Source organism: Scomber japonicus, chromosome 22 (genome assembly GCF_027409825.1).
Source record: "Scomber japonicus isolate fScoJap1 chromosome 22, fScoJap1.pri, whole genome shotgun sequence".
Classification (NCBI taxonomy): domain Eukaryota; kingdom Metazoa; phylum Chordata; class Actinopteri; order Scombriformes; family Scombridae; genus Scomber; species Scomber japonicus.
This window is the reverse complement of record NC_070599.1, coordinates 25466336-25482607: the sequence shown is the minus strand read 5'-3', so window position 1 is coordinate 25482607 and position 16272 is coordinate 25466336. Positions and strand designations below refer to the sequence as shown.

Genomic DNA, 16272 nt, shown 5'->3' with positions numbered 1-16272 from the left:
TTTCTGACAACTTTCTAAAGATTGTTAGCTCTAGCTATCTCATCAACACTGAAATCTTAATGTCTGACTGTTACACAATTAACCTACAAAAAGGCTTCATATATTACTCTTGTAATTATTTACTGTATAGATACCTAATATGTGAAATTGTGGCCTTAATGCTAGGTTACTGCTGTAATAAGTAAAGCTCATTAGCCCTGAAGCACAGATTTTAGGACAGACAAATACACTATTACAATCCTTACAAATGTGTCCTTTTGTTTTTAGTTTTGGAAAGATGTGACCATCCAAACTCACAAGATGCTGAGAATCTCTCTTAATTTCATCCACACCTCTGTAGTTTACAAATGCAAAGCGTACCAGGCCTACTCTGCTCAGTTATGGCGCTTTTCCACTACACTGTTTCAGCACGACTCGACTCGACTCGGTTTTCTTTGTGTTTCCACTAGGGATAGTACCTGGTACCTGGTACTTTTTTAGTACCTGCTCTGCTGAGGTTCCAAGTGACCCGAGCCGATACTAAATGTGACGTCAACAGACTGCCGGCCTCTGATTGGTCACAAGAGTTGTCGCTGGAAGAGTCATGAGCCGTCCCACACAAGACTCAAACCCGGCATTTTTAAATACCGGCAACAGTATACCGGCATATAGTAATACGGCTCAATTTTGTTGCTGTGAGTGACAGAAAGCCACATGCAGCAGCAAGTACACCATCGCCTCCATGTCCTCCATTGTTTATGTTTGTGTCGCGTATTAAACGAAGTCACGGCAGTTTCGTGGAGCCGTGCTATGACGACCCCGCCCACGTTGAGTAGGTACCTTTTTGTAATGGAAACGGTTGTTCCTGGAACCGAGTCGAGGCAAGGCGAGTAGTGCTGGAACTGTGTAGTGGAAAAGCGCCAATATAGTTGCTGAGCATTTCACAGCTGACATTTTGACCTTTTGACAGAAGGAAAAGGACAGGTGGAAATTATAATCACAATGGCTCTATTAATTGTCAGAGTAGGCCATATCAGGGAGTCGAATAGTCACCTAAATGCGATGCACCCATCATTAGTATTAATAATTTCAAGTGTTCTTTTCCTGCTTTGATAAGTCAAAACATCCATCAAAGGTTTGAAGATGGTGAATTGATAAAAAAGATAATAGACAAAATTCCAAACAATGGTTAGTCTGTTAGTTGTATTCTTATAAATAAACACATTTATGAGAACAAGACCACTATAATGTTATGGACTGAGTTCTGCTGCATCATTGTGGCTCAAAAAACTCAACAGTTACTGTATTTCTAAACTCCCAGAAAAATCACACTGATAACCCATCTGTGAACCATCTGTGATTTATGGCCCAAAAGGATTTAAGAAACAAATTGATCATCAGATACAAAGCGTAGTGCTTGATATGGTGATTGTTTTGTTTAGCACTGTGATAAACATATATATATTCCTCATCTGCAGGAAGTGACAGAGGAGTGGTGTCACACACCACCATCAGCCAGACCAAAGAGCACGTTATTGTTCCAGGTGAAAGAGACCAATTTTAGTCTCAAATGTTTTTTAGTTTTCAAATCAGTGTATAAATTACATGTTAATATGTGTGTTGTATCATTTACAGATGGTTTCCTTAACATCCAGTCCAGTTCCTCTCCTGCCATAACCGGTTTGGCTGTTAGTTTGACACTTTGCATCGTGTTTATTTTTGCAGTTTTCGTTTTTGTGTGGAAAAGGAGACAAGACAAGAGCAGTAAGTCACAAATGAACTGCAATGACTCTCAGTGTTTAAGGGGTGTGTGTTTATATGAAATTTGTAATTTTATATTTTTTCCATATTTGTCTATTTTTAATCTTAAATATTTTGGTTATGGAGTTTTTGCAAGCTGTCAAATTGCCTAATGTTTTGTATCTCAAGTTATACTGACATCAAACTTCCTGAAATGAAAGTAAAGTCTTTTATGATTTAATGTCACTGATTTTTACACAGAGACCAAGAAAATCTGCAGAGATGAAACTGAAGCAGGAGGAAATGATCCTGAAATGCAGCCTCTCAGTGCAGCAGTAACAGATGGAGAGACGCAACCACAAAAGAACAAACTTGTGAGTTAAAGAATAACTGAGTCATTTACAGCAGAGGAAAAAGAAACCAAGAGCCACTTAAATATTTTCTTGAAGAAATAATGGGCTATTTCTTTCTCAGGTCTGTTGTCTGATTTCAGTTCCTGTTCATATCTTCATCTGCAAATGACAGCAGACTGCCACAATCAGTCTATTCACAGTATAACTTCATATTCTGTTAATATGAGAGAGTACTGATCATTAATCTGTTTATCATGGCCTCCTTTACAACTTTTCTTTCAAAAGTAGAGATTGAATTGATGAAGCGATAAACACATTTTAAACAAACTACTATATTCATAACCCCGACCAATCACTGCAAGAAGTGGAGGTTTTTTTTTTTTATCCCCGGATTTATTTTCTTAGTCTCAGGTGGACAGAGATCAAACTGCTCCAGTCCAGAAATTAAATGACTCAGCAGAACTCATCAACACAAACCTACAGAGACTGAACTGAGCAGCACTGAACAGACTTTATGTCTCAATGCTTCATTTATAATCATCACAGTGTTTGATTCTCTCACTCATGAAGGGACTGAAAATGTTTCTACTACAGAAAAACTTTCTCTATTGTATTAAAATCCAAAATCCACAGAAGTCTGAACATAAGATTATGTTTATATTCATATTGTTATCTGTTCAATCATGTCCTAACAATAAACAGGTCTCTAAATGTGTGTCTCCTCTCTCTTCCTCATAGTGGCAGCTCCAGTGGCAGTTCATTGACAAGAAGACCCTGAAAAAGGAGCTAGATGAGAAGAAACAGAAGGTTCATATTTGCTTTTTATCTAGCTGCCCTCTTGCTTGTTTGCAATTCCTTGTTAAATTTTCTTTTTTATTTTTTTCCTTTAGATGTTTTATGATTTTCAAACTGAAAACATTACTATTAATTTCCAATCAGCTGTTTCTTATATGCGTTAAAGTGTAGATTTTTACTGTCACTGTTGTCATGTTGTAATTTCCTCAAATATCAAAGATGTTTCTTTAACATCAGTTCTCAATTCAGGTAATCAGCTGATCCTTTAATAGTCCTGCTATCAGTCTAATAATCAGTCTGAGGTGTTCTGATATAGAAAATAACAGATCCACAAAGTGAGTCTTTGCTCCACCTAATGTTTAAGGTTCATTATAAATATAGAAATTATAAAACATTATTTTGTCAGTAACACTTAACAGTTATACGAATAACACGAATAATTTCATACCAATTCTCTGGAAATGTTAAGTGCAATTTGCCAGGATGTTAATTTAGAACATTTCACAAAAGAAATCTAAACTCGTAACGATTCTTTAGCTCCCAGAAAACATTGTGTAGCAGGTTAGATTCCTTTAAAACTCTATAATAACTGTGACTCTTAAATGAGTATTTGACCTCTGTCCAAATCCAGCTTAAATCAGAGTTTTTTGTGTCATAAATGTTAATGTTTAACTCTCATATTTTAATATGAGAACTTGTCTTTCTTCATCGTCTCTCCTCTCGGGATGAAAGTTTCTCCTCATGTTTGATGTTGTGTTTTTATCATTGTACAAAGAACAAGTGACAACTGAACTTATTCATCACATAGAATTCACATTAATACTGAATACATGGAGTCCAATTTAAATTTGACATTTGAATTTTGATTATTTTGAAAAGGAAAACTAAAAGAAACAATAAAGCACAATGAAAATAGATGAGACTTTTACTTTGAAACACTCTCCAACCAATCCGAAATAATAACTTCCCAACATTTCTGCAGCATTATTTGTTCATAACCAGAGAGTGAAAATGATCTGATTGGCTGTGTCAGTGTCAAGTGTCTCCTCCTATATTCAACAAACAGGTTAATCTTTCCATTAAAAACAATTAGCTGCAGTCTTCTCTCCTTTACATCTTCACCACATGATGTAGTTTCTCTCTCAAACCAACCTGTTGAGGCAGATGGTCGTCCATCTAGAGCCCAGTTCAGATTGAGGTTTCTTCCTGTTAAAGGGAAGTTTTTCCTTGCTGTTGTCATTAAGTGCTGCTCATGGAGGAATGTTGTGTCTCTTTAAGTTAAATAAATTAAAGACACTTGTGATTTGACACTATATAAATAAAATTGAACATATTTGTTGCTAACTCTAAGATGACTTAAAGTAGCTATTAGAGCAAATCTGAGACAGTTGCTCATATTGTCTCGTGAGAGAAAATGATACAAAGGTTAGATATTGTGGATGTGTTTTATACTTATGTGTTTAGTTTAGTTCAGAGGACGTTTTTCCTATTTGATTGTTGAATTCACAATAAAACTAACAGCACAGTTTATACATATTAAAGATAAACTTCCATCACAGTTGTAGTAAAAGATCAAATCTTCCCTCATTATGATTCTCTCACATCTCTAAATGATCTTTCAGTCACCAGTTTAATTAAAACATTAACTGAGTGTTGCTGCTGCAGGCGAGCCAAGCTTTGATATTTAATATAAACTATAACTTACAAATGCATCTCTAACATATATTATAACTAAATAAATTATATAGAAATAAATAGTGCACACAGGATTGCATAAAGAGTATTTTAATCAAACCCTCCAACCAATCAGAAGCAGGAATTGATCCAGTCCATGATGCCTCAGTGTTTATGTATTTACTGAAATAAAATGTCTCTCTTCATCTCTGCTGTCTGTCAGTTGGAGGAGGAACTCAGGAAAGAGAAGGAGAATGTGAAGACCTTGGAGGATGATCTGAAGAAGAAGAAGAAAGAGGTACATCTTTCAACCTAAATCAAATAACTGCATTCATCTCTCTTTTTTAACTTCTGCTTACCTCACTGAATTATTACTGACAACAAAACTAAAACATGAATGACTATGAGAGGAAATCTGAGATATTCAGACTGGATTTAACTGCTGTTGATTCATATTACATTATTACATCTGTATGTGTGTGTGTGTGTGTGTGTGTGTGTATGCTATTTACTTATTAAAATATTGTGTCTCCTTTATCTCTCTCCTGTCTGCCAACAGCTTGAGGATGAAAAGAAGAAGAACCAACAGGTTAATCTTTCCATTAAAAACTATTAGCTGCAGTCTTCTCTCCTTTATATCTTCAACACATGATGTTAACCAGAGTGTAGAAAATACTAAAATACTAAACTACAGTATGTTCTCTCAGCTGATGTTAGTTTTGTTAGTTGGTTCCTCCTTAAAAGTCTTTTATCATCTTTACCTGTTTTTCATCCTTTTTAAAAGCCTTCAATTATTAAACATATTAAACATACAATAAATATATGAAAAACAACAGTATAACAGAACAATTTATAACAAACATTTAAACCTATCTTGTATCCAACAGTAGATATCTTCTGTTTTCTCACACATATAGAGAACATACTGTATGTTTATAACCTGATCTTTTCCAACAGGTCTGAGGTGCTACCATGGATGTGAGAACAGGCCTGGGTTTGCAGGGATCATATATTATTAATCATAAGCAAGAAGATTTTAGGACAGAGCAGTCATGTTCTGTCTCTCCAGCACATTGGATCTATTAACAGTGAAGATCAACTGTGACCTTCATCAGCCACACTGGAGACGTCCAATATGAACTGTAACCAGATATCAGTAGTCCTGATCATCATGATGAAATGGTCATGAAGAAAATTAACATCCATGATATCAGCGATGTTGAAGTGGTACCATTGTAAATTTCAGCAAACTTGAAAACACAAAACATTATGCTTTAATATCCAAAATGAATCATTTGTAAACAGAAGGCAGCTTCACCTAATGTGATTTAAATCAACTGAAATTATTAAGCGGAAGAAGATGGATGGATGGATGGATAGTTGACAAGATATTTTGTTTAGGTACTTTGTAAATCATAACTTTACTTTTTTGTTGCTTTTACATTGTTTTATAAATACATATAAATAACACCATCTTTGTTGAGTGCAACATTTGGATGTATAAGTTGGTATAATAATGTATAATACAATAAAGAAAAATCCTTGAAAGAGTTGTGTTCAAACGTTTGATTACTATGTTACATATTTTGACATCACTGGAACATCTGAACAATGTATTTATGAGACAGATGACCTGTGTGTAGTTTTACTGCAGGGGGCAGAGTACATCTTGTTCAGCATGATCAAAAGCAGTTTCAGGTTTATAGGTTGCGCCCTCTGACTGTTGGAGCTTGTTACGACACCTGAAGGAAAGATTTGCTAATTGATGATCCATGATGAAATGCAAAAATAATTCATCAGATCAATAAATGTTATTTTCTGATTCCCAGTCCACAAAATACATTACACACACCTCCACTCAACCCTGCAGTTCAGCCTCAAACCTCTGAATCTGAAACGCTGTTGAGCTATTTAAAATAAATGCAATAAAATCTAAAAGCCCAAGAAGAGTAATTTAATTCAATCCAGCCAAAAAACGAGTGGTTATTTGGTTTTCTCTTTAAAGTACAAAATGTTTAATTGAAATACAAGCTGTTTTTCTTTTTCATGGTCAAATAGGGATGATCAGAAATTAAACAATGGTTTGATTTTCTTTTCATATTTATATTAATAAAAGATAAAATCACTGGCAAATAGAAACAAAAAAATGACCTGTTTTCTCATTTTCTGAGACTGGAAGTTGTCATCAAAGAAATATAAATGTATAAATGTTGATGGTCAACCTGACAGATAAAATGTTTATGCATAATTTCTAAAGATTACAACAAAATCTTGTCGTAAAAATAAAATTAAATACTTTTAAAATGTGTAACAGTTTTGAACTTGTATCCCCAGCAGCAACACTGGATAAACAAATTAGAAAGAAGAAACCTTTTTATCATTACTCACGCAGTCTGAAGCACAGTGCTGTAACCTCCATGCTGTCTTGCTGCGGACTGACTGAGCATCAGAGTGAACTACAGCTCAAGTCCATTGTGATCCAGAACTTTCTCTTCCTGTGCAGTTTGTATCTTATGTTGATGTAACAACTTGGGCCGAAGTCACAGGGATTTAACTAACAGTTGTCAATCTTCCAGTTAAAGTCATGGACCATTCATACCCTCCCAGCTGAATCAAGTATCGATAGTTAGCTTAAAATAGTAATATATACATTGAAACACTTTTTGGTCAATGTTATTAAAAAAAGGTCCGCCCTTATACAATTTCAATTTATAGGCAAAATCTGCTGCTCTGTTTGTTCATAAAAGCCATATTTTATTCTGTTATTTATTCACATTTTGTGTATTAAGAGTCAGGGAAGGCCTGATAAAATAAGATATTGAGTCGTATTATGGGTAATGTTGGACTTTTGTAGCTTCCCCCATAGTTTGAACTAAAAGTCATCTTATATTGGTATTTATTGCTTAAATGTTTGCACTATATAGAAGATGGACTTGAAGAATGTTGTGACTAAATGTAAAGATATGTTTAAATGTTTAAGGACTTTTATTAGTGAAATGCTTCTATTATAATTAAATCCATGTTGTTCTGGTGTTTATGATTACAGCTGACCTGGCTGCATCCATTTCCATAGTGTATATCCACATCACCTTGACTAGTGTCATTGCTGAATTAGCTTTTAGTACAATTCTGGCTTCCTGTGTTGCTGTGTATAAATGGAAACAAAAGTATTAGCCCCTCAGTTCAACCTGTCTGAAAGAGGTTGTTTTAGCTCCTGTCTCTTTAAGGTCCCCCTCCAGATGAATCTACTCTGTTTTGATTGTCCAGCTTCAACAAAGTAAAAATCACTTTGCAAACAAATTGATCAGAGCAGGTTGGTTTTTGACTTGCGTGGTTTCTAAATATGTTCACCTCATGTTTTGGACCTTTGACCTTCTTTAACATCCAACATCAGAACAGTATCAAAATTATAAAAAGCATATTTCGCCTTTATTTCATCATCTTAACAAAACAAACGAAAATTTAACACATTTTTAACCAATGTCACTAATTTTGTTACATATTTTTGCACAATAAGGTACAAGAGATGGAGAAACAGAATAAGAGATGGAGGACAAAAGTGATGAACAGGAAGACATGGTGCAGTCAGTGGAGAAGGAGATAACAGACAGAAAGATGACATTTGACAAACCGGAGGAATTACTGAAAAAAAAGAAACCTTTGAGGGGGCAGCAGAAAGTTTTTGGTCACAATAATACATAGGAAAAAGAAATGGACCTTCAAGTGTGAAGTTGTACCTTCTCTGAAATTAACTGTGAAAGAAAATGTGTGTTTTAAAAACCTTTTTAAAAAAATGTCAAAATGGTAAGTGTCATTGTGATACATCCAACAGGGTAAATAATAAAGATATATACTATTACTACATTTAAGTCAGCATGACGACATGTCGTCATGATCATTTTGGTGTTTTCAAGTTATTATTCACATTCAGTATTTGAATTATAAACTCCTCGCATCCCACAGTTGGTGATGAAAGTTGGTAAACAGGGAGAATATTGTAGTTTAAAAGGATCAAAAAAAGTAACTGTAAGATAAACTAAAACACTGTGTGGAAGCTGGGCTGATTATTATACTTCAGTGGTTTTCACAATTTCTTCATGACAGTTGATGAGCTCAACGAAGAGTTTGTCTCCTTTGTCCCAACACTGCAAGTCCTTCCATATCAGGTCGGAGGGAGGAGAATAGGTACCCCAACCATTGGCCCATATCTGTAAAATCCAAAGGTCACAGATAATAATAACAACAACAACAACAACAACAACAACAATAATAATAATAATAATGATAATGATAATAATAAATTCAGTTAAAAATGTTTTGCATGTAAAGTTACCGAGCTGCACAATTAAGAAAGAAAGAAAGAAAGAAAGAATATGAATTGAAAAATCACAAAAGACTTACACTGACAAACTTCTCAGCTCTGAGTATAACTGTCTTGTCAAATGTGTACGTGATGGGGTTTTGGTCATTGACCTTCACTCGTAGCCTCCAGCCTTCCAGTTTCAGGTCCTGCAGGAGAGAAATTGGACACAAGAAGGAGGATGAAGGAAAAACAAACAAGTTAATGTTACAGTGTTAAATCCATGAGTGTGTGACATTTAAAGTGTTGACATGAAAACAAGAGAAAGTAGATTCTGAGGTAAATACTGTAGAGGGTCGTTAGCTTAGCTTTAATGGTCCATTTAAAATAATCCTGGATACACTTCATCAATGTAGAGCTACTAAACCTAACAGTACATGTTCTCATGTTTATACACAGTTCATACACACAAACACCATCACCTCTTTAGACTCGTTGAGACAGAGATATTTTCCATCTGGATCAATCTCCACATTAACTTGTAGTTCTGTTGAGTTTTTGCCAGCCAGGTTGGTGTCTTTTTGTTTACTTCTCCCTTGTGTCTGTGGGAGACAACACACACACACACACACACACACACACACACACACAGATTATTCATTCAGGACTAATTAACTTATTATTGTGTACTTTTTGACCTGTCTGTCTCTGTTTTTAATTACAACATGGGGAATAAATGTGATTTATTTGGTAAAATATAAATGAGTTGAGTGTCAACTAGAGAGACTCTTTACACATGTTCCTCATAAGGTGTGTTGAAATTAAAAAATGAATTGGTTAAAATAAAAATCATGGCAGAGTCTCCTGTCAGAGAGAGCTTCAACTCCCACCTCCAACGAGCTTTGACCGTGTACCGGGGGAGGTGGGGGACACTGATTCCGAGTGGGCAATGTTCCATGCCTCCATTGTTAAGGCGATCGACCGGAGATGTGGCCACAAGGTGGTCGGTGCCTGCCATGGGGACTCGGGTGTGGGCTCTCCTATCTCTGGGGCTGAGGTCGCCGAGGTGGTGAAAAAAGCTCCTCAGGGGCAGGGCCCGGGAGTGGATGAGATCCGCCCAGAGTTCCTGAAGGCCCTGGATGTTGTGGGTCTGTCATGGTTAGCAGTGCCTCTGGATTGGCAGATTGAAGTGGTGGTCCCTATTTTTAAGAAAGGGGACCGGAGGGTGTGTTCCAATTATAGGGGGATCACACTCCTCAGCCTCCCTGGTAAGGTCTATTTGGGGGGTGCTGGAGAGGAGGGTCCGTCGGATTGTCGAACCTCGGATTCAGGAGGAGCAGTGTGGTTTTCATCCAGGCTGTGGAACTGTGGACCAGCTTTACATCCTCTGCAGGATCCTTGAGGGTGCATGGGAGTTTGCCCAACCAGTCCACATGTGTTTTGTGGACTTGGAGAAGGGATTCGACCATGTCCCTCGGGGTACGGGGTATCGGACCCCCTGATAAGGGCCGTCCGTTCCCTGTATGACCGGTGACCTGTTCATAATCTTTATGGACAGGATTTCTAGGCGCAGCCAGGGCGTTGAGGGGGTCCGATTTGGTGACCTCAGGATTGGGTCACTGCTTTTTGCAGATGATGTGATCCTGTTGGCTTCATCAGACCGTTACCTCCAACTCTCACTGGATCGGTTCGCCGCAGAGTGTGAAGCGGCCAGGATGACTATCAGCACCTCCAAATCCGAGTTCATGGTCCTCAACCGGAAAAAGGTGGAGTGCACCCTCCGGGTCGGGAATGAGATCCTGCCCGAAGTAGTTCAAGTACCTCAGCTGTCTTGTTCACGAGTGAGGAAAGGAGTAATGCGGACTCTGCACAGATCCGTTGTGGTGAAGAGAGAAGCTGAAAGGCAAAGCTCTCGATCTTTGTTCCTACTCTCACCTATGGTCATGAGCTTTGGGTAGTGACCGAAAGAACAAGATGTAAATGGCCAAAATGAGTTTCCTCCTAAGGGTGGCTGGGCTCTCCCTTAGAGATAGGGTGAGAAGCTCGGTCATCCGGGGGGGGGTTCGGAGTAGACCCGCTGCTCCTCCGCATTGAGAGGAGCCAGATGAAGTGGCTAGACATCTAGTTAGGATGCCTCCCTGGTGAGGTGTTCAGGACACGTCCCACCTGTAGGAGACCGCCTCGGGATACCCCGGGAAGAGCTGGATGATGTAGCTGGGGAGAGGGAAGTCTGGGCTTCCCTGCTTAGACTGCTGCCCCCACGACCCAACCCCGGATAAGCGAAGATAACATAAGATTCAAATCTTTTTTGGTTTTCCTGATGTATAGTTTTGTGTGTTTTCACGTTACTGTTCACATTTAGAATTTGGGTGTTATAAATTCCTCACAGATATCTCATGGTTGGTGATAAAAGTTGCTAAACAGGGAGAATATTGTAGTTTAAAAGGTTACTGTAAGATAAACTAAAACACTGTGTGGCAGCTGGGCAGATTATTATACTTCAGTGGTTGTTATGATCTCTTCATGACAGTTGATGAGCTCAACAAAGAGTTTGTCTCCTTTGGCCCAACACTTCAGTTCATTCCATGCCAGCTCAGAGGGACCAGGATAATAGGGATCACAACCATGGGCCCATATCTGTAAAATTCAAAAATCACAGATAATAACAAAATTATGAAATATATAAAATGATAACTGTTTCAGTTAAAAATATTTTTCATGTTAACTTACAGAGCTGAATAAATGAGAAAGAAAGAAAGAAAGAAAGAAAGAAAGATAAACTTACAGTGACACTCCTGTTAGCTCTGAGTGTAAATGACTCCTTAAATGTGAACATGATGGGGTTTTCATTATTGACCTTCACTCGTAACCTCCAGTCTTCCAGTAGCAGGTCCTGCAGGACAGAAATTGGACACAAGAAGGAGGATGAAGTAAAACAAAATCTGTACAATTTTGTACAGTTTATCCACACAAACACCATCACCTCTCTTGACTCATTGAGATAGAGATATTTTCCATCCGGGTCGATCTCCACATTAACTCGTACTTCTGTTGAGTTTTTGCCAGCCACGTTGTTGTCTTTATGTTTACTTCTCCCTTGTGCCTGAGGATGACAACACACACACACACACACACACACACACACACCACACACACAAAGATGATTCATTCAGAACTAATTAACTAAGAAATTTTGCCTCATCAATGAAGAGTTATTACTAAGTAAATGAATAAATTAATTTGTTAAAATAAAAATCATTAAAAAAATAATGCAAACCAGAATATCACACTGCATTATTTGTGATCTTGTCTTCACTGGTCACCAAATTCGATTCAAGTCTTTTTTGGTTTTCCTGATGTATAATTTTGGTGTTTTCACGTTACTGTTCACATTTAGCATTTGGGTGTTATAAATTCCTCACAGATATCTCATGGTTGGTAAACAAGGTTAAAAGTTGGTAAACAAGGAGAATATTGTAGTTTAAAAGGAGCAAATACGTTACTGTAAGATAAATTAAAACACTGTGTGGCAGCTGGGCTGATTATTATACTTCAGTGGTTTTCACAATCTCTCCATGACAGTTGATGAGCTCAACGAAGAGTTTGTCTTCTCTGGCCCAACTCTTCAGTTCATTCCATGCCAGCTCAGAGGGACCAGGATAATAGGGATCACAACCATGGGCCCATATCTGTAAAATTCAATGATCAAAGATAATAACAAAATTATAGAATATATAAAATGATAATAATTATAATAATAATGTTTCAGTTAAAAATATTTTGCATGTTAAGTTACAGAGCTGAATAAATAAGAAAGAAAGAAAGACTTACAGTGACACTCCTGTTAGCTTTGATTGTAAATGACTCCTTAAATGTAAACATGATGGGGTCTTCATCGTTGACCTTCACTCGTAACCTCCAGCCTTCCAGTAGCACTTCCTGCAAGAAAGAAATTGGACACAACGAGGGATGAAGGAAAACCAAACAAGTTAATGTTACCGTGTTAAATCCATGAGTGTGTGACATTTAAACTGTTTACATGAAAACAAGAGAAAGCAGATTCTGAGGTAAATACTGTAAATAATAATAATAATAATAATAATAATAATAATAATAATGCATTTTATTTAAAAGCACCTTTCAAAGCACTCAAGGACAACTTAAAAGGCACATATAACACAACAGCAGTACATCAAACAATATAAATTAGGTGACATTTAGTGCAAACATAAAGAATAAATATGAATGTGACTACAAAGTGCATTAGTACAATAAATAAACAAAAATGAAGATTGCATAGTTAGTGAGAGATCGAGTATGCCACTCTGAATAGGTGCGCTTTCAGGCAGGATTTAAAGGTGGAGGGATTTAGAGGATCCAAAGGCAGGGGGCCAATTGGCTGAAGGCTCTTGACCCCACGGTGGTTAAATTGGCAGATGGAGCAAAGAGCTGGTTGGCAGAGGAGGATTGAAGAGTTTTGGAAGGTGTCTAGATGTGAATAAGTTCAGAGAGATATGATGGTGCCAGGTTGAGAAGGATCTTGAACGTGAGGAGTAGAATCTTAAAATCAAGGATTAGAATCAAGAGCTATGGATGGCAGAGTGGTAGTAGGCTTAGTGTAAAGATAGAGCTGGGTATCATCAGCGTAACAGTGGAATTGTACGTCAAATTTCCTGAGAATGTGACCAAGAGGCAGAAGATAAATAATGAACAGGAGGGGGCCAAGAACAGAGCCCTGGGGAACACCACTAGAGACTGGAAAGGAGCCGGATCTCCGGTTCTTGAGTTGAACAAACTGTGTGCAGCCAGAGAGATATGATCTGACCCCAGCCAGAGGGATGTCAGTGATTCCAATGGAGGCTAATCTGTCCAGGAGGATGTCATGAGAAACGGTGTCGAAAGCTGCGCTCAGGTCAAGGAGAACCAGAATGGAGAGAAGTCCAGAGTCAGATGCCATCAGGAGGTCATTGGTGATTTTCACTAGGGCTGTCTCAGTGCTGTGGAGGGGACGGAAACCAGACTGAAATGGTTCATAGAGATTGTTGTCAGACAGATGGATGTGGATCTGAGCTGCAACAGTTCTTTCTAGTATTTTGGAGAGAAATGGCAAGTTAGAGATGGGACGAAAGTTGTTCAAGTCATTCGGATCAGCGCCAGGTTTCTTGAGTGTTGGAGTAATTACAGCAGTCTTTAGTGATGATGGAACAACACCAGCAGTCAGTGAGGAATGAATGATGTCAGTTATTAACGCGGACAGGGCAGGTAGGCAGATTTTTAGGTAGGGGGTCGAACTGGCAGGTGGCACTGTAGAGGGTCATTAGTTTGGCTTTAATGGTCCATTTAAAATAATCCTGGAAACACTTCATCAATGTAGAGATACTAAACCTAACAGTACATGTTCTCATGTTTATCACCTCTCTTGACTCGTTGAGACAGAGATATTTTCCATCTGGGTCGATCTCCACATTAACTCGTACTTCTGTTGAGTTTTCGCCAGCCAGGTTGGTGTCTCTATGTGTACTTGTCCCCTGTGCCTGAGGAAGACAACACACACACACACACACACACACGCACGCACACACACACACACACACACACACACACACACACACACACACACACACACACACACACACACACACACACACACACACACACACACACACACACACACATTGTGCATTCAGGACTAATTAACGAAGTATTGTGTACTTTTTGACCTGTCTGTCTCTGTTTAATGACAGCATGGGGAATAAATGTGATTTATAAATTCCTCACAGATATCTCACAGTTGGTGATAAAAGTTGATAAACAGGGAGTAAATTGTAGTTTAAAAGGAGCAAATAAGTTATTGTAAGATAAATTAAAACACTGTGTGGCAGCTGGGCTGATTATTATACTTCAGTGGTTTTCACGATTTCTTCATGACAGTTGATGAGCTCAACGAAGAGTTTGTCTCCTTTGGCCCAACGCTTCAGTTCATTCCATGCCAGCTCAGAGGGACCAGGATAATAGGGATCACAACCATGGGCCCATATCTGTAAAATTCAAAGATCACAGATAATAACAAAATTATAAAATATATAAAATGATAATAACTGTTTCAGTTAAAAATATTTTGCATGTTAAGTTACAGAGCTGAATAAATGAGAAAGAAAGACAGAAAGAAAGAAAGATAAACTTACAGTGACACTCCTGTTAGCTTTGAGTGTAAATGACTCCTTAAATGTGAACATGATGGGGTTTTGGTCGTTGACCTTCACTCGTAACTTCCAGTCTTCCAGTTTCAGGTCCTGCAGGAGAGAAGATTGGACACAAGAAGGAGACAAATTAATGTTACAGTGTTAAATCCATGAGTGTGTGACATTTAAACTCTTCTCGTGAAAACAAGAGAAAGAACAGTATCTAACAGTACATGTTCTCATGTTTATACACAGTTCATCCAAACAAACACCATCACCTCTCTTGACTCGTTGAGACAGAGATATTTTCCATCTGGGTCGATCTCCACATTAACTCGCAGTTCTGTTGAGTTTTTGCCAGCCAGGTTGGTGTCTTTTTGTTTGTTTGCATCTTGTGTCTATGGGAGACAACACACACACACACACACACACACACACACACACACACACACACACACACACACACACACACACACACAGGTTATTCATTCAGAGCTAGTTAAGCATTGTGTAGTCTTTGACCTGACCCTATACAGAATACATGTAGTTTATTTGGTCTTTTTAGTTTTGTCATCATAAATGTTCAGTAACCAAACTGACAAGGCCCCATTATACAACAATAATAGACATATTACGACAATGTATTAGTTCTGTGTTGAGGTGTTTCCTTAGAAGACTCTGTTTATACAATGAACTCCAATTAAAGCACATGAGTAATTAAACAACCTGAAATCAAAAATTTAAAAAATCTGCTTTATACATAGTCAAAGGGATTTTATATACATATGTTACTGACAAGAAGTTTAATAAAGTTAACATGATTAATGGATCCATTTAGTCTGCCTCAAACGGCAGAGGTGATGAGACATTACATCAAGACAAAATGATTAAGATGGAGAGATGAACCTCTTTGTTCTTGGTCTCCAGATTCTCCTTCAGGGTCTCCAGGGTCTCTTCATAATTTAATCACATACTTACAGCAATCACACAGATAGAAAGCTGATGATTAACAATGATAATATGTCGAGGTTTCATGCTGTGACCCTGCTCTTTTGAGATCTCAAGTCTTGTTTCTTTATGTAAATATATAATTGCTCTTGGTTTCTTTTTCCTCCACTGCAAATTACTCTACTGTGTTTTAACTCACTTGTTTGTTCTCTTCTGACACCGCTTGGGTTACTGTTTGTGTCTCTCCATCTGATCCTGCTGCATTGAGAGGCTGCATTTCAGGATCACCACTATTAGAAAG

At 37.8% G+C, this 16272-nt stretch overlaps 1 protein-coding gene across 1 annotated transcript in view; it reads right to left on the bottom strand.

The window, feature by feature from the left end:
* Nucleotides 1-8426: 8426 nt before the first annotated feature.
* LOC128384081 (uncharacterized) overlaps nt 8427-16272 on the bottom strand; it is an 84411-nt gene continuing 76565 nt past the window's right edge. Inside the window, exons 5-15 of the mRNA XM_053343660.1 lie at nt 15302-15421; nt 15027-15134; nt 14742-14879; nt 14256-14375; nt 12673-12780; nt 12393-12530; nt 11825-11944; nt 11627-11734; nt 11341-11478; nt 9324-9443; nt 8427-8749 (exon numbers count right to left, since the gene is read on the bottom strand). Coding sequence (XP_053199635.1) covers nt 8609-8749; nt 9324-9443; nt 11341-11478; nt 11627-11734; nt 11825-11944; nt 12393-12530; nt 12673-12780; nt 14256-14375; nt 14742-14879; nt 15027-15134; nt 15302-15421 — 1359 coding nt within the window. The 3' untranslated portion in view covers nt 8427-8608. The remainder of the gene's footprint in view (nt 8750-9323; nt 9444-11340; nt 11479-11626; nt 11735-11824; nt 11945-12392; nt 12531-12672; nt 12781-14255; nt 14376-14741; nt 14880-15026; nt 15135-15301; nt 15422-16272) is intronic.